This window comes from Dermacentor albipictus, chromosome 3 (genome assembly GCF_038994185.2).
Source record: "Dermacentor albipictus isolate Rhodes 1998 colony chromosome 3, USDA_Dalb.pri_finalv2, whole genome shotgun sequence".
Classification (NCBI taxonomy): Eukaryota; Metazoa; Arthropoda; class Arachnida; order Ixodida; family Ixodidae; genus Dermacentor; species Dermacentor albipictus.
Window position 1 is genome coordinate 170,569,406 of NC_091823.1, and position 19,527 is coordinate 170,588,932.

Sequence of the window (19,527 nt, forward strand, 5' to 3'; positions counted from 1 at the left end):
TAGACATTTGGAAATCGCAGAGAGGCTGTAGAGACCGTTGCAGCTAGACAAACAAGAAGCTCTTGCTTGATTCAGGTGGTAACATGTTTCACTTTGCCAAATTTACTTGGGTTATGACTGTTGACAAAGTGCTCGTATGGTGCAGAAACAAAGCGAGGGTGCGAGCCTCGTCCGGGTGGTCTCTGCGGCTGTTGCGGCATGCGCACATTTTCCATAAGCGCTTGCGCGACCATTGGTAGCGCTTGCCTGCCTCCGAACGCAACTACGAAGGAGTCCACGAAGGAACGCTTCCCTAAACCTGATGTAGAAACCCGTCCCGAAGCATGGTAGTGGCATCCTTCGCGGCAACGGTACATATTTTCTTCGCCATATTTTACAGTCCTAGAAGCGTAACGACAACGAAGAGAATATAGCATTCTGCCTGTCTATTCTTCACTCATCGCTACTTGGCGATCGTGAAAGCGTCCACGTCTACAGCGTAGTAGATCTTGCTTCACTTCTGCACGTTTGTTGTCACGTTACCCTTCCCCAGCACGCTCCGTAGCTTCAGCCTTCTTAGCAGCCTAACCGACAAAGGGCTCGCTCTGCGCGAGCTGTCTTCTCGTTTTGCATCTCAGCAGCGTGGCGCGACTGCCTCACTAATCGGGAGATCGCGAGAAACAGCGCGTGCGTGACGCGTGGGCGTGATTCGCAGCAGCCGCCTCAAACAGACCTCCGCTAATGCAGCGCTTTGTTTTCATATATGGTATCATTGGACACGCTCGCCGCATGGCATCGATGTATAGAAGCGCGCTACTCTGGCGCCATCTCGTAGCCAACATCGCCGCAGAGCGGCACTGCGCTTTCCTTCTCACGCTTTCGTCATACCCTCCTCCTCCGCTTTCCGCCTCATGCTTTCACTGTAGCCTCCTCCTCCGCTTTCCTCCTCGCGCTGTCTTCGCTTTTCAACGACGTTGCGCTCCGCGTTCGCTCTTTCATTCTTCGCTCTGCTCGTTCCATGCTTACGCCGATGACGTCGAGGCACGTCGAAGCTCAACGCAGGAACGAACGCTTATGAGCTGCACTCTAAAACAAGTTTTGTGCAGCATATTGATGCGTGTATACGTCACAGCTACGTGTGAGCTCTTGCGGTTTTAACACGTGCTGTGACACATGCTGTGACAAGTGGGCGCAGCACGAAAATTTTGATCACTAAGTAGGGCTCATGACGAAAAAGGCATTGAACCGTAAATGATTTTTCTTTTGTTAAGCCTGATAATGCATATTCAGTGTGTACACGTCATATCAAATTTTCGATGTTTCTGCGCAGTTTTCGCGGTTTGCGCGACGTCGCGTGACAGACAGACGAAGTGACGGTGGCGCGCAAAAAATTTGAACAACCATGGAGGGATAGTGGCAGAAATGGAATCGAAGCAGTTTGGATAGCTCCACGTTTTAGAGCCCCAGTGTGTTATCATTTCAGGTTCGCTAAACGGATCTCTGCACGCGTTGCATCCAACGAACTTAATTAAACACTCCACAAATCAAGTTAGGAAAGAGCCGAGACGGCAATAAAGAAACAGCGAAAACTAAGCCTAAATCACTGCATTACAGAAAAATAACTTCGCTGTAGTGGGTCCCATATGTTGACGCGTTATCTCATGGACTGAAAAACGTCTCGGTGCCAAATAGAGTAGGTTCAGTTTGCGCACGTGTAAGAGAAAAATACAGAGGCAGAAACAAAGAAAGGCCAAAGGACAGTATAGGCTCACGCTGCAGACGCTCACGTGCTCGCTGCCACAATCAGCGTGCATAAATGTTCTCGTTCAACGACTGCTAAAGGAATTTGATTCTGTTTACGGAGAAAGCTGGTTACATTTCAAGCCACGCAAACTTTCGAAACGAAGCTCTCACTGCCTACATCCCGCTATTAGTAGCAAACGAACCGTCGGATATTCTAGGCTGTTGCAAGATTTTTCACATGCATTCATGGCAAAATGATTATTATTGCGAAAGCAATTATATGGACACTCCAGGTGCATTTCTGCTGTTCTCGTCGCCATGAGCTTTCGTATAAAGTTCAAGGGCGATAAAATGGTCGCTGCGTGCCGTATGCTGTATGTGCGAGTGAAAGCGTGGGAGGGTGAGCCGGCGAACGCAGCTAAATCCAACGCCACCTAAATAGCCTGTCCAAGAAAGACCAGCTAACTATATAGTGTTGTTCAATAGTGTGCGAGCGAGAAATGAGAGCCTGAAGCGCGCACTCTCCTGTAGGGCGCAAGGCAGGGTGGTGAGATTAAAACCCCTTAAACTTCGCAAAGTAGTGACACTCTCCTCCTCCGCCTTCACTCCTCCTTGGTTCTCCTCTCTTTCACGCTCCCTCCTCGACCGTGGCGCCGCCTACACTGCTCAAGCGTAGCAACGGTGCCAATTTGTGCTCCTCGTCACTCCGTAGACGCTTCTCGAGCAAAAATGGCGCTGATGCATGGCGCGAGGGTCCACGTGATGCTATTAGGCCAATAGCGACGCGGCGTCGGCCACGGCCGGAGCGCGCGAGGAGGAGGCGGCATTCTTCAAAGCGTAGCGGTACTTTACGAAGCTTAAGGGGTTCAGGTGAGATGAGGTAGAAGGGGGGGCGGGAGGCTGCTGCTTACGGCGCGGCCGTGCGGGCGCCGTATCTTGAAAGCGATATGCGTCGTGGCCAAAGTGCGCGCCCGCGCTCGCTTCATCTTCAAAGCGGAATGCTATGTTTGCAGAGCGCGTAGTACCGGTAGCTTCGTATGCGCTGTGCTTTTGACGTTTCGTTCGCGTTGAAGCGAAAGATACACGAAGGCCAATTGGATCGCGGCTGCTTCGGCGATTACTCACTCTAACATTTTGACAGCGTTTCCGTGCTCATCGAGCAAGATGTGGTCATGTTTACCTGTGTGCGCGTGACACCATGCTTGTTAATTCAGATAAAACACGCTGGTGGGCTAGTTGTTTTGCAACCATAATAGAATGTGCAAGCGCGAATGAACGAGGACGTATAAAGAAACAAACACACAGAGGCAGCGTTGTCTTTGTGTGTCTGTTTCTTTCTACGTCCGCGTTCAGTCGCGCTTACACATTTTACCATTGTTAATTTAGTTAGTCAGCGAATGTTTACAAGATTTTACGGCTGATAAATTTACTATCCTTACTTATCGTATAGCTATCTACTAATCTGTTATCGCAATCGGTGATTCGCAGCCGAAACTGCGACATTTTTGAAGAAGAGTATGGATTATTACGTCGCCGGGAACAGCATTTAAAGAGAGGAGATCGCTGTGTCCGGAAACTAAACAGTCATGCATATTCCCTCGCGTAGAGTTGTTCGCACAAAAGCAGCTCTTAGGGACATTCGTACTCCACTCAGTGATCGGGGAGTACCCCACTTTTGATCGTAATAGCACGCAGAGGAATATTTTTGTTTCCTTTGTCATACCTGCACAGCCTTCCTAGAACGAAACAGTTCATGACTGCGCTAATCCACCATCGAATGAGTTAGCAACTTGAAATCGTTACATGTGTGACGCGAGATCGCCTTTCAGTTCACAAAACACGGGAAAACCAATGTGCGCCAGCTGACACCTCAAAAGACGACTAACGTTATAGTACCGCGCACCACGACGAAATGCGCAGCATGACAACCGCTCGAGAGAAGTCGGTATCGAATGAAAGCAATAGATTTAAGTTGGCAACATTTATGAACAAACTGAGCAATGCAAACTTGCAACACGCAGCTTCGTTATTTTCGTGTCGTCGACTACGCGGCCTCCTTCGTCCGCGTAAAAGCTGCTGGTGAAGGTCAGTGTTTAATATGCACTTTCGACGGCACGTGGTTCGTTGAATTTGTGCTAGAAGTCTGGAGAAGAGGAGGCGGAGGAGAGAAACACTAGCGGAGGCCTCTTGTGGAGAGGGGGAGCAGCGGAGGCAGAAAGCACGACGGCGTGCGGCTCGCGCTGAGGGAGAGCGGGGTTCTTCGCATCTTTAAGAGAACAGAGCAAACGCATTGGCGAGCGCCAGAGTCAGCTGTTTCATTTCACAGAAGCCAAACTGCGGGCTCTAGCAACGCCGGTCTGGTAGACCAAACCGTTGCAGCATACAGTCCAGCTGTTGCACGCTGCCGAGTGAAGAGAGTCGCAAGCACTGTTATTGAAGCTTGTTGCTTCGCCTGTGCAGTCTGCGGCAAGCGGGCTCGGGTGAGCAGCGGCTCCAATCCGTACGCTTCCTGCCAGGCAAGTTGCGGACGCCTCTGAAGAGCCATACGAGAGGTAAGGGCCCACGGCCACTGTTTGAGACATTAGGCACAGAAATCCTTCTCTCGGTGGTATACTGTAGCGCGCAGAACGTGCGATAAACGGGGAAGTATACGACAGGCCAGACTACATTCGGTGGAGTCGTGGCACACAAAGCGTGCGCCACATTCACGGGCTTCGTGGACTGCCCGAAGGCTAGTGCGCGCCTACACGCGTGCGCATTCACGGGGCATAATTACGAACCACAACGCACCATTGCATCTCTCGTGATAGTGTTAACTCTTCGGCCACACGTTAAGCGAAAACGGTGCAGTGCTAATATGCGAATGCATGCCTAAGAGTAATATACTCGTAATTACGTCGAAATGTCCTGCGTTAACGGTACCGGTGAGATAATCTTTCTAGGCATCAATAAAAGCGACATTGAAGATGTTTCTTGCATATAAAAGAGAACCTAGCAAAGGCTGGCAGCGATGTGTGTTTTTTTTTAGTTAAACCTTCAGTATATTTTGCGCAAGTTGCCGACACTCAAGAAAGATATATACTTTGTGTAACACCATACATGGGCCGATCATTAAAGAAATAAGTAATTATGGGGTTTTACGTGCCAAAGAAAGGGGACGCCGAAGACTTGAAAAATTATAGACCGGTCAGGTTACTGTCCATTGCCTACAAAGTATTTACAAAGGTAATTGCAAATAGGATCAGAAACACCTTAGACTTTCGTCAACGAAAGGAGCAGGCAGGATTCCGTAAAGGCTGCTCAACAATAGACCATATTCACACTATCAATCAGGTGATAGAGAAATGTGCGGAATATAACCAACCCTTATATATAGCTTTCATTGATTACGAGAAAGCGTTTGATTAAATCGAAACCTCAGCAGTCATGGAGGCATTACGGAATCAGGGTGTAGACGAGCTGTATGTAAAAATACTCAAAGATATCTATAGCGGCTCCACAGCCACCGTAGTCCTCCATAAAGAAAGCAACAAAATCCCAATAAAGAAAGGCGTCAGGCAGGGAGATACCATCTCTCCAATGCTATTCACAGCGTGTTTACAGGAGGTATTCAGAGACCTGGATTGGGAAGAATTGGGGATAAGAGTTCATGGAGAATACCTTAGTAACTTGCGATTCGCTGATGATATTGCCTTGCTTAGTAACTCAGTGGACCAATTGCAATGCATGCTCACTGACCTGGAGAGGCAAAGCAGAAGGGTGGGTCTAAAAATGAATCTACAGAAAACTAAAGTAATGTTTAACGGTCTCAGAAGAGAACAGCAGTTTACGATAGGTAGCGAGGCACTGGAAGTGGTAACGGAATACATGTACTTAGGACAGCTAGTGGCCACGGATCCGGATCATGAGACTGAAATAATCAGAAGGATAAGAATGGGCTGAGGTGCGTTTGGCACGCATTCTCAGATCATGAACAGCAGGTTGCCATTATCCCTCAAGAGAAAAGCGTATAATAACTGTGTCTTGCCAGTACTCACGTACGGGGCAGAAACCTGGAGGCTTACGAAAAGGGTTTTACTTAAATTGAGGACGACGCAACGACCTATGGAAAGAAGAATGATAGGTGTAACGTTAAGGGATAAGAAAAGAGCAGATTGGGTGAGGGAACAAACGCGAGTTAATGACATCTTAGTTGAAGTCAAGAAAAAGAAATGGGCATGGGCTGGACATGTAATGAGGAGGAAAGATAACCGATGGTCATTGAGGGTTATGGACTGGATTCCAAGGGAAGGGAATCGTAGCAGGGGCGGCAGAAAGTTAGATGGGCGGATCAGATTAAGAAGTTTGCAGGGACAACATGACCACAATTAGACCCTGATAGACCGGGGTTGTTAAAGAAGTATCGGAGAGGCCTTTGTCCTGCAGTGTTCTTAAGCAGCTGATGATGATGATTGCGTGCCAAAACCGCGATCTGATTATGAGGCACGCCGTAGTTAGGGGACTCCGCAAATTTGGACGGCCTGCAGTTCTTTAACGTGCATCTAAATCTAAGTACACTGGTGCCTTCGCATTTTGTTCCCATCGAAATGCGGTCACTCTGGCTGGGATTCGATCCCGCGACCTCGTGCTTAGCAGCCCAGCACCATAGCCACTACGCAACCATGCCGTGTTTTTTTAAAAGATAAGTCACTAGGCACCAACGAAACTAAGTGCACACTTATTCCTGATGCAATGGTGCTAGAAAGAGGACACAACGACACATCGGGTGTACGCCACAAGCACTTGTGGCGTACATTACTTGTTGTGTCCTCGTTATTTTTTCGCGCCACTGCATCAGGATTAAATACGTACCAACTAGTCCAAGCATCAGTACTAATGCAAGTGCACATTGTTCACAATGTAATTCAGAAGCCACTAGCAAAGTTTTAATCGGTGCACTCGATTTTGATTACACTTGTTTCGCCAACTCGTTACTTACGGTCCTAAGTAGCAAGGTGTCTATAAAGAAGCTGTAGACACTTATCACAATCATCGAAGTGGGATGTGTTAAGGGAGATAAAGTTGACGTACTTAATTTGCCGAAGAAAAAAATCCCGCGAGGCAATAAAAAATACCCAGTGGTTATACACGCACCCGCACCAGAGATCAGCGCCCTCGAGTAAGCTACTGAATTTACGGCTTGTCAATTACGATAGTAAACGATGAGTTAGCAAATTGATTTTAATAACTTATTGAGGGTCACTAACAAAGAATTATCGGTTGTTTCTCAACTCGGTTGTGAACAATGTGCACTTAGTTTCATTCGGGCAAAGTGATCAGTACGTTTAACGCTTGGTTCGTGTTAACTGGGACCACCTCATGTGTGTGTGTGTGTGTTTGTGTGTATGTGTCCGTCTGTGTGTACCTTGTCCTACGAGCGCTAAAAGGACTCAAATCGTCTAATTTACGAGTGAGAAGTGGCCTGAAACCCAGACCCCACAAACCCTAAATCAATGTGAAGTCGCCAAATAAAACCTTGTCCGCACACACACATGCACACGCACACACACACACGCGCACACACACACACACACACACACACACACACACACACACACACACACACACACACGCACACACACGCACACACACACGCACGCACACGCACGCACACGCACGCACACGCACACGCACAAAGGAACACGTCATACGAGGCGGGCTAGAACGCCAACCAACGTGCAGTGCAGTGAAGGTGAAGGAATGGGACGCAGCGCGCAACCTTGTGATTTCGCAGTTCAAAAAGTGTTTCTCGCTTAAAAAAATTTGCTCCCAAGCTCTGCCAAGCAATAAAGGGCATCATAAAGGAACGAAAAGAAATGAAAGTGTCCAACTCAAGAGATCAGATAGAATTCGCGGAACTGTCACAACTAATCAAAAAGAGAAAATAAGGGATATTTCAAATTATTACGTGAGAAAGGCTGAGGAAGCAATAAAAATGGAAGTAGCCTGAAATCAGTGACAAGGAAACATGGCATTCGACAAACCAAGATGTATGCACTAAAAGATAAGCAGGGTAATATCATCAGCAATCTGGAAGATATAATAAAAGCAGCGGAAGAATTCTATAGTGACCTGTACAGTACCCAAAGCAGCCACGATAGCTCCATTCGAAGTAGCAACGAACAGGTTGCAGAAGTTCCTTCTATAACTAGCGATGAAGTTTGAAGGGCCTTGCAAGATATGAAACGGGGAAAAGCGGCAGGATGAAGAGGGGCTACGAGTCGATTTAATCAAAAATGGAGGAGACATAATGCTTGGAATAGTAGGGGCCCTTTATACGAACTGCCAATCGACTTGAAGGGTCCCAAAGAATTGGAAGAATGCCAAAATTGTACTAATCCACAAAAAGGGAGACGTTAAAGAATTGAAAAATTATGTGCTCATAAGCTTACTTCCAATGTTATATGAGATAACCACGACACGCAAGCGGGCATGTCACGTGGTGTTTTTTTTGTTTCGCGGGCACCCGCAGCAAGCTGAAAAACACTAATACTTATAGAAAGTTAGAAACCGTACAATCGGACGTTCTGCAAGCAGCGCTGTGCAACTTTCTAATTGGAATTTTTTTCGTAGCTTCGGTGCTTCAGAAGTTGGTTATTAATCTTGACTAATTATCTAATTAAGCAAAATACAAAATATAGCGTGACACATTACATACAAAAATGAGCAACCTGCTTTTGGTCGCGTCGTCTTGGAATGTATCGGCATATTTTTAAACTCTGGCTGAAGTTAGCTATAACACCCTTCATATACATATATATATATATATATATATATATATATTGTAAGCATTTATGCGGACTTCATCTTCATCTGTACAAAGTCATCATCAATCATCGGCTCGTGTTCGTTTTTGCGTCGGCGCCATTTTTCCTTCTTGGAATAAAGCGTCGTCTCAACCGTGGTATTTCAAGTGGTGGAGGCGCTTTGAGATCCCTTCGACCTCAATCCACTTCAAGATCTCTCCTGGAGCTACGTTCGGGACGCCGCTTACGCCAAGAGGCCGCCATGTCGCAAGACCAGCCCGCAGCATCCACCATCTCGGTTCCAGTGGCAGCCACCCCCACTCCCAGCCCTGCCAACAACCGGTATCGCGACCCTGAAATCTTCTCTGGCTTGCCTGGTGAGGACGTTGAAGACTGGCTCGACAACTACGATCGTGTCAGCGACTACAACAACTGGAACGAGACATCGAGGTTAAACAACGTGCCATTTTACGTCTCTCAAGTAGCCAAGACCTGGTTCCTGAATCATGAGAGAGACTTCCGTGATTGGTCGTCTTTCAGGGAGCAGCTACGGCGGATTTTCGGCACACCCACGGTTCGTTCGGAAGTTGCGAAAAAGAGGCTGTCTGAGCGCGTCCAGCATTATGGCGAATCGTATACCTCGTACATCGAGGACGTCCTCGCGCTTTGCCGCCGTGTCGACAGTGCCATGCCAGAACCTGATCGCGTGCGACACCTTCTTAAGGGTATCGGCTCTACTGCCTTCAACGCACTCGCCGCTCAAAACCCATCGACGGTGTCGGACGTCGTCTCCGTCTGTCAGCGCCTCGACGCCCTGCAGTCCATCCGCTTGCAACCGGACTTTTCCGATAACCCCCTGGCGAACAGTATTGAGCTCCGGTCTATCATTCGAGCCATAATTCGTGAGGAATTGCAAGCGCATGGCTCAACCCCTTGCAGCAGCACTCACGTCCAACCTGCTTCTACTGACCTGCGCGGTATTATTAAGGAGGAATTGGCCTCCCTACAGAACGCCCAGCATACCAACACTTCTCCTTGCCCACAACCGGCTTCTTACGACCAGATTGCTGCAATGCCAGCCGCGCCGTCTCCAATTACACCACCTGCGCCTGTTCATGATCACCTGGCACCTTTAGTCACCCGAGCTCCGAACCCACCTTACTACTCTGCCTGGCGTTCCTCGAGGCCTATCTGCTACTACTGCGGCTTTCGAGGACATATCTCCAGGTTTTGCCGACGCCGCCAGCAAGACGAACGTCATGGTTACGCGGCCTTTGAACGCGATGAGCCACCTCCTCGCGCTTACCGCACTTATGACGATAATCCCCCCGTTCGCCGTTCTCCATCTCCGGCCGACTTCTCCAACACCGCCCTCCACACCCGTGCCTCGCGACGCCGCTCTCCATCGCCGCTCCGACGTTCTGTTTCGCCACTTCGACCTGTCTCCCAACTCCATGTCCAGCGACCGGAAAACTAACCAGTGCAGTTTTTGGAGGGAAAACTGCATCGCCGCGAAGTGCCCCAAGTCCTCCTGAACGTCCTTCGAACATGTTAGTGGTGTCTGTGGAGGGTGTGCCTTTGTTAGCTCTGATTGACACGGGAGCTACTATATCTGTTATGCGTGCGGACCTGTGCTCTCGTCTGCGGAAAGTGAAGACGCCTTATATTGGATCATCCCTGATTGGGGCTAATGGAGCAATCATTCGACCATCAGCCCAATGTACAGCACGCGTCTTCATTGATGGCATCTGTCATCACATTACGTTCGCGATTTTATTCCCGTGCGCTCATGAACTAATTTTAGCTTGGGACTTTCTCTCGTCAGCGTCCGCTTTAATCGCTTGCCGTCAACGTGTAGTACATATGAGCGAGACAGTTCATTGCAGCGGGAGTACCGATGAGCCACGACTGCGTTTTATCACTGCTGCCGATTCTGTACTGCCTCCCGGCTACGAGCAAGTCATAAGTCTCTCTTCTACGGACATCACCAATGGCGACGTGTTCATCACTCCTTACGGTCGCTGTCTTGCCCGTGGGATTGTCTTCGCTTCCTGCCTGGTGCGGTGCCACGAAAACTCTGCGTTAATCATCGCTTTAAATGCGACCACTGAGACAATCCTCCTACCTCAAGGCTCCGCAGTGACCTGTTATGTGGATACCCAACCAGTCTCCCTGCTTCCTCTTGCTGCCTCGCAAGCTCTTCCTCAACCGGACAAATCTGCTTCATCTGCCCTTACTTCCGTGATAAGCCCTGACCTTACTGCTGCTCAACATGAAGCGTTGCTAAAATTGCTTACGAAGCACCAGGCCTCCTTCGATATGGATACTTCGTCACTCGGGCAGACTTCAGTTGCCTTCCATCGTATCGACACCGATGGCCAGACTATTGTACGCCGTCGTCCCTACCGAGTCTCTTTGGCCGAACGCAAAATCATCGAGGAGAACGTCGCCGATATGCTGAAAAGAAGCGTAATACGTCCCTCCGCCAGTGCTTGGTCATCACCCGTTGTTTTGGTGCAGAAGAAGGATGGATCGGTACGATTTTGTGTTCACTACCGTGCGCTAAACAAGATCACCCGTAAGGATGTATATCCCATGCCCCGTATCGATGACGCCCTTGATTCGTTGCAAGGCGCGCAATATTTCTCCAGCCTTGATCTTCGCTCCGGATATTGGCAAATCCCAATGCACGAAGCGGACAAAGAAAAGACCGCCTTTTCTACTCCGGATGGTCTTTATGAGTTTAATGTAATGCCTTTCGGTGTCTGCAATGCTCCCGCCACATTTGAAAGAATGATCGACACGGTTCTTCGCGGCCTCAAGTGGAAAACTTGTCTTTGTTACCTCGACGACATCGTCGTGTTTTCCTCGACTTTCACTGACCATCTGCAACGCTTAGATGAGGTGCTCACATGCCTTTCTAATGCCGGACTTCAACTAAACACGAGGAAGTGCCGTTTCGCTAGCACAACGATTAAAGTCCTGGGTCATCTCGTTAGCAAAGACGGCATCCAGCCCGATCCGGATAAAATTTCCGCGGTGCTCAACTTTCCCCGTCCAATTCGTGCAAAAGAACTGCGCAGCTTCATTGGACTCGCCTCATACTTTAGACGTTTTATCCGGAACTTTGCCAGCATTGCCTCGCCCCTCCATAAGCTCCTTTCTAGTTCCAGTTCCTTCGATTGGAACGATCAGTGTGAAGCCGCGTTCCAAGAACTCAAGCGCGCACTAACATCCCCACCTGTTCTTTGTCATTTTGATGACAAGGCGCCCACATTAGTGCATACTGACGCCAGCGGTCACGGAATTGGTGCCGTACTGCTGCAGCGCGACCACGAATTTTGCGAAAAGGTTGTTGCATATGCAAGCCGCACACTCACTTCCGCGGAAAAGAAGTACTCTATAACCGAACAAGAGTGTTTGGCTGTTGTCTGGTCCATTCAGAAATTTCGTCCATACCTCCACGGTCGACATTTCACGGTTGTGACCGACCACCATGCCCTATGTTGGTTGTCGACGATCAAAAACTTGTCCGGGCGTCTTGGCCGCTGGATACTCAGATTACAAGCATATGATTTCAATGTCATATATAAGTCCGGACGGAAGCACCAAGATGCCGATGCTCTTTCACGATGCCCATTACCACCATCCTCGGAGCACATCACATCACCTTGTCAAATTGGCTGCACGGAGGACGCTTCGTCTATTACACCGATTTCTTCCTTGACTTCATCAAACCGCCTTTCAGTGCTTTCCACTCACCAGCGCGCCGATTCCTATTGCCAAAGTATCATCAATCGCCTTAGCGGTATTTCATCTCCACCCAATGCCAGGCTACGGAAACAACTCAAACTGTTCAAGTTTGAAGACGATGTGCCCTACCGGTACATTTTTCACCCGGAAGGCCATCGATGGGTTCCCGTTCTACCGCGCTCTCTTCGCGCTGCAGTTCTGCAGGCCTCACACGATGACCCTACGTCAGGCCACTTCTGTTACAACAAAACACACGAGCGCATACGCAGCCGATTCTATTGGCCAGGCCTTTCCACGAGCATAGCTAGATATGTTGCCTCGTGCACGCTTTGCCAACACCGTAAGCGACCTATTACTGCTCCGGTCGGGACCCTACAACCACTTCCTTGTCCAGCACAACCCTTCTCTGTCATCGGCATTGACCTTTTCGGGCCACTCCCACCTACTCCAGATGGCAACCGATGGATCGTCACTGCTGTTGACCATTTGACCCGGTACGCTGAAACAGCCTCAATACGCTCAGGAGCTGCCTCAGAAGTAGCGGCCTTCTTCCTGCAGTCTGTCTACTTACGTCATGGGGCGCCTCACGTTCTTTTGAGCGACCGAGGCAAGACATTTCTTTCAAACACTCTTAATCAAGTTCTGCAAGCGTCCAACACCGTGCACAAGACAACGTCTAGCTACCACCCTCAAACCAACGGCCTAACAGAGCGATTTCATCGCACGCTGTGTGACATGCTATCCATGTATATTCAACCTGATCATCGTAACTGGGATGCGATTCTCCCATTTGTAACATTTGCGTACAACACGTCTGTTCAACGGACCACCGGATACTCTCCGTTTTTCTTAGTATACGGCCGCCACCCAACCTCATCACTCGACGTTTCTTTCTTCTCTGGCCCCGTCAACGCTTCACCATTCATTTGCGACCAGTTTGTGTCTCGTCTTGCCCAATGTCGTCGTCGCGCCCGTATGAACACTGCAGCCAGCCAAGACGATCGCAAACATCGGTACGATGCCTCTCATCGCGTCGCTTCCTACCGCCCTGGTGACGATGTGCTCCTATGGACCCCTGCGCGAACACCCGGTTTATGTGAGAAGCTTGAGTCTCGATATCTTCGCCCCTACAAAGTCATCGAGCAGACCTCACCGGTGAACTATCGCGTTACACCTGTTGAGACCCCAACCGACCGACGCTGCCGCGGAACAGAGATCGTGCACGTTTCTCGCCTGAAGCCCTTTCATCTCCGTTCCACCGTCTAATGTGCGGTGGAACATTAGTGTAAGCATTTATGCGGACTTCATCTTCATCTGTACAAAGTCATCATCAATCATCGGCTCGTGTTCGTTTTTGCGTCGGCGCCATTTTTCCTTCTTGGAATAAAGCGTCGTCTCAACCGTGGTATTTCAATATATATATATGTGTGTTGTAACAGGCGTGTTTGTCTCAGCAACGTGGACACGGCTTCTGGAAAAGGGCCTCTACCACAAGGCAGCCACAGCCCGAAAAACCGACACAGCGAGACAAACGCGAACGTCAACTTTCTCTGTGCTGGCACAGAACTGGAGCTCCGGTACAACTCTTCCCGGGTAAAAAGGACCCAACCTGGCGACCTAGGCAGAAGACAGCGCAGGCGGGTCGTAGCGCGGTTTAAGCCGGGCGAATTGAGCTGTTTCGCGCCCTCGGAAACGATTGTCGGGGGCTGGCTTGATCGGCTCGATGACATAGTTCACGGACGACGTTTGCTCTAGGACTCTGTAATGACCGTGGCATTTGGACAAGAGCTTGATAGAAAGGGCGAGGGTGGATGGAACCCATAGCAAAACCAGCGTTCCGGGGGAATAGTGGGCAGTAGAGGCAGAGGCGTCATGGCGAGATTTTTGACGACACTCTGGTCTTGCGTGGTAAATGAACGCGCCAGTTGACGGCATTCTTCTGCATAAGCAGCCGCTTCAGAAATAGGTTTCGCTTCAGAAACATCAGGTCGGCATGGCAGAATTGAGTCTATGCAGTATGATCGTTCACGTCCATAGAGAAGAAAGAAAGATGAGAAACCAGTGGTAGCTTGGGTGGCAGAGTTATAAGCACAGATTATAAATGGAAGTACCCGGTTCCAATTCCTGTGATCGTCGGACACGTACATCGCCAGCATGCCGGCAAGGGTGCGATTGAAACGTTCGGTCATGCCGTTAGTTTGAGGATGCTAGGCTGAGGCGGTGCGATGTACAATCTGAGATTCCTCTAGGAGGGCTTCGAAGACGTTTGAGAGGAACGCGCGGCCACGGTCGCTTAGCAATTCACGTGGTGGACCATGTCGCAGAATGACGCGATGAAGGAAGCAAGCGACGTCGTACGCGTTGGCGGTTGGCAGCGCCGATGTTTCAGCATACCGTGTGAGGTGGTCAACGGGGACAATGACTCACCGATTGCCGTCAGGAGTGTTCGGTGGAGGGTCGAAAAGATTGACTCCAACGCGGTTGAACGGTCGGGCAGGGCAAGGCAATGGCTGTAGAGGACCGGCGGTGCTGGGAGGAAGTCTTTTGCGGCGCTGACACGTAGGGCATGACCGAACATACTGACGAACGAAGCGATACATGTCGCGTCAGTAGTACCGTAGGCGAAGACGGGAGGACGTCCTGAATGTGCAACCGTGGCCACACTGCGGGTCATCGTGTAACACGCTGCAAATGTCCGAGCGCAGATGACGAAGAATAACGAGGAGCCACCTGGGGCCTTCGGTTAAGTAATTACGACGGTAGAACAAGCCTTCACGAACGGCAAAGTGTGGAGGTTGACGACGAAGGGTGCGTGAAGGCGAGTCAGGGGAAGATCGAGATATATGGTCAACAGCGAAGCGATCCAAGGGCCTTAGCGCTGTTCCGCCGGCATCTCGGTGATGGTAAGGGATGGTGAATCGCAGGTGGAAGTGGTTGAGCAGACAGGTTCAGAAGGTAGGGGCGAACGGGAGAGGGCTTCAGCGTCCGAGTGTTTTCTTCCCGAGCGATAAATAACACGAATATAGGCGTAAAGCCCAGCGAGTGAGGCGTCCAGTGGGATCTTTCAATGACGATAACCAACACAGGCAGGTTGGAGAAATATGGGAGAGGCCTTTGCCCTGCAGTGGGCGTAACCAGGCTGATGATGATGATGATGATGATAAACCAACACAGGGCATGATAGTCGGGGAAAATGTCAAACTGACAACCGTAAAAGTAAGTACGAAATTTACCGATTGCCAAAACAATGGCCAAGCATTTCTATTCCGTTACGGAGTAATTTGACTTTGCCTTTGTTAGTGTACGGCTGGAATATGCCACAACATACTAGCCAAAGCCACGCCTGCGTTGGACGATATCGCCACCAAGTCCGATACCACTAGCGTCCATGTGGATTTCAGTAGGTGTGGTAGGATCAACGTGACGCAGTATTGGAGGGGATGTGCGGAGTCGGCGAAGCGTTGTAAATGACTCATCACACTTGGGATTCCAAGTCGACAGGTCAGTGCTGCCGGCAAGAAGGTGCGTCAAGGGGGCGATAATGGAAGCGAAATTGCGGATGAAGCACCGTAAATACGAGCACAAGCCGTTGAAGCTAGAGTGCAAGGCTTGGGGTAGTCGGCAACCGCACGAAGCTTCGCAGGATCCGGTAAGGTGCCTTCTTTCGAGTCTACGTGGCCTAAGATCCTAAGTTCGCGGGCGCCAAAATGGCATTTTTCAAGTTTAGCTGTAATCCTGCGGCAGTCAGACACTCGAGAACGTGTTCAAGGCGAGTGATGTGAGAGGAACAATCTGCAGAAAACACTACTATATCACCTAAGTAGCACAGACAGGTCTGCCATTTGAATCCTCTGAGAATAGAGTCGATCATCCTCTCGAAAGTTGCAGGCGCGTTGCAAAGGCCGAAAGGCATCACATTAAATTCATATAAACCGTCAGGGGTGACAAAAGCCGTTTTTGAATGGGATTTCATTAGGGGGCAAACTATGAGGCCTTGAAATTTCGACGACAGCGCATTTCTTGCCTCAGAAACTGCGGCTGTTACTTTTTCGTCGGCGAAGAATTGTGCCACCGAAGCATGAGGGAAATGGAGCGGCGGTGAGATGAAGGCGACCGATGCGAGCTGAAGATGGCACGACGTGAATAAGAGTCCGAAGCGGTCAGCGTCAACATGGCGTTCTGGTCATTGAGGTGCGTATTCAAAGCGGGGCGCGACGTGATGAAACTACCCTACACGGCGGCGACAGCGGCGCGCAATATGCCCAGCGATACCGCAAATGGTGTTCAGCGCGAAGCTTGCGCACGGCTGGCCGACCGAACAACGAAGTGAAGGCTACCTTAAAAACCGACCAGGTTGTGAATTCGGCTTCATAATTGTTAAACCATAAGCTGGCCACATCAGTCAGGTAAAAGATGACGTCAGTCAGCGTGGCAGCGCCATCCAGCTTGTTATGAGCTCTACAGCATTCATACTCGGACAGCCAGTCTTCGACATCGCGATCGGCAGTACCGCTGAATGTCGGAGCGCCACGCTGACGAACCCCACCAGCACACATGGCAGGCGTGGGGGTGGGTACGGCTTGAGAGGTAGAGGCGTCCTCAGTCATTGCATCGGGAGATGGTAAAGTACGACTTCGGAGCTCCAGTACGAGGAAAAGGACTGCCCAGCATGTCCACTAAATATATTCTTTAGCGTCGCCAACCAGCACAAGGCGTGGTGGTCAGTTAACGACCGTAATGTGGCGTCCGTGCAGATAAGGCCGAATTTTTTTGGACGGACCAAACAACGGCGAGACACTCTTGCTCGGTTCTCGTATAATTTTTCTCTGCAGCTGTTAGCGTGCGACTTGCGTATGCAACCACACGTTCTTCAGAATTCTGCTGACGTTGCAGAAGGACAGCGCCGATACCGTGTCCGCTGGCGTCAGTATGTAGGAGAGTGGGTGCGGTGTTGTCGAAATGACGAAGCACAGGTTCGGAAGTGAGGGCACGCTTGAGGGCGTCAAAAGCAGTTTGGCAGTCGTCCGACCATACGTAGGGAGCTCCAGAAGGAAGGAATTGATGGAGCGGCGCCACCATGATGGCAAAGTTATGTATCAAGTGCCGCAAATACGAAGCTAGGCCAAGGAAGCTACGCAAGTCTCTGGCGCGTTGAGGCCTGGGGAAGCAGAATACAGCGGTAATCTTGTCGGGGTCGGGTCGAAGGCCCTCCTTGCTGACAAGGTGTCCGATCACTTTAATGCTTTTGCTGGCGAAGTGGCACTTTCTTGTATTAAGCTGAAGGCCAGCAGCTGAGAGGCATGTCAGGACTTCGTCGAGGCGCTGCAAGTGCTGATGGAAGGCCGACGAAAATATGATGATGTCGTCAAGATAGCATAAGCAAATCTTTCACTTTAGGTCCCGTAGTACGGTGTCAATTATCCGCTCAAATGTAGCGGGAGCATTACACAGGCCGAAAGGCATTACATTAAATTCATAAAGTCCATCGGGTGTGGCAAAGGCGGTTTTCTCCTTGTCTGCTTCGTGCATGGGTATCTGCCAGTGTCCGGAGCGTAGATCAAGGCTGGAGAAATACTCCGCGCCTTGTAATGAATCTAACGCATATTCGACTCGGGGCAGTGGATATACATCATTGCGGGTTATTTTGTTCAAGGCATGGTAGTCTACGCAAAAAAGCACCGAGCCGTCTTACGCACAAAAACGACAGGTGACGACCAAGGGCTTGGGGATGGGCGGATTATGCTACGTATCAGCTTGTCGGCAACGTGGGTATCGATGATCTGGCGTTCAGCGGAAGAAACGCGATATGGCCGCCGACGCACGATATGTATATGAACGCGAAGAAAGGGGGTTAACCGAGGGGCCCGATTTTTATTAGTCATATCAAGAGAAGCCAACAAACACTGACACCAAGGACAACATAGCGGAAATTACTTGTGCTTAATAAATGAAATAAAGAAACGATAAATTAATGGAAATTAAAGTGGATGAAAAACCAACTTGCCACAGTTGGGAACCGAACCCACAACCTCCGCATTTCGCGTGCGATGCTCTACCAATTGAGCTAATATATATATATATATATATATATATATATATATATATATATATATATATATATATATATATATATATATATATATAACCTCATAAGAGTGTATAAACGCTTAACGTCAAGCTGAAACTGCAAGGCAGTACTGGATACTGCATCTGCCATGATGCGCTAGCGGACTAAACTCGTAAAATACAGACTGCTCCTTAATATCACACTTATTTGTGAATATAGCATTTGAAAAACTTGCGCTTTGTAGCAATTTACTGCAAGCTCTACACTAATGTTTTGTATTTGTTCAATTTGAACAAATATGGTTCAGCTTCCAGTATCGCAATATCTCTTTTCGTAGCAGAGTTGCTAACTTTGCGATTCTATTACAAGAAATAAAAAATATTATTTTGACTATCGGCAGGTCGCTTTAAGAAATGCGTCACTAATTGGAGTTCTTGCTTTCAGAACGTTGTAGAAATGAGCTTTTTCTATTAAATGCAACACAGGTTCATGAAACTGCGTGTCAAATTTGTGTATTTGAGCGTTTCACATGCATTCGAAAGTGGAATTGGCCTGGAGGTGAAGCTCTCTCTCTCAGGGCTGCATGTATGCCCATCTGAATATCCCAGCGCTCTATTTATTCTACGAGGAATTTTGGGTTAGTAAGAACCTTTCGTGTACATCTTCCAAGAAGAAAAATTATTGCCTGCATCGTTCTTTCTTTTTTCGCAGATTGCCTACCCTACTGCTGGTGCTTCTCGAGGCAAGACATATGTCGCGGTATAAAAGGTGATTGGCAAGACAGCTTCGATGTTATATTTATTTTTTCTGCCTTCAAATGTTTATCCCGTGAAAAAGTACAGTACCTTGCGTGTAGATCTGCTGTCAGACGGACGATAGTAAGGTTGCGCTCGCTGATTCCGGGCGTACGTAATAAAGGGCAAAGCCCCTGCGCGTTGGTTCGTGCGTTTGAAAATGTGTGACCGGTATTTCTTCCTCACACTGAAATAAAAAAAAAATCTTCAATCCAGGCTGTGAAGGTGGGTGGCCAGCGAAGCCACGTGCTATCACGTGACTGGAATGACCAATGCGACGTAGCCTTGAACTGGGTCCTGCCGAGCCAGAGCAGGACGCCATTATGCATAATGACGTTGCCTTTCCTTTCGTGGCTCATCCGGTTCACACTGCTCTTCGAGAGTGCTAACTATGCGTGGCCTTCCA

General features: G+C 49.2%; 1 protein-coding gene across 4 annotated transcripts in view; it reads left to right on the forward strand.

Moving 5' to 3' along the window:
• The window catches only part of LOC135912025 (uncharacterized), a 128,271-nt gene extending 108,989 nt beyond the window's left edge, over window positions 1-19,282 (forward strand). For all 4 annotated transcript variants that reach the window (XM_065444411.2, XM_065444410.1, XM_065444412.1 and 1 more), the window contains 2 exons: window positions 4,183-4,274; window positions 19,039-19,282. In XM_065444411.2, coding sequence (XP_065300483.1) covers window positions 4,183-4,259 — 77 coding nt within the window. In that variant the 3' untranslated portion in view covers window positions 4,260-4,274; window positions 19,039-19,282. The remainder of the gene's footprint in view (window positions 1-4,182; window positions 4,275-19,038) is intronic.
• The last annotated feature ends 245 nt before the right edge of the window (window positions 19,283-19,527 follow it).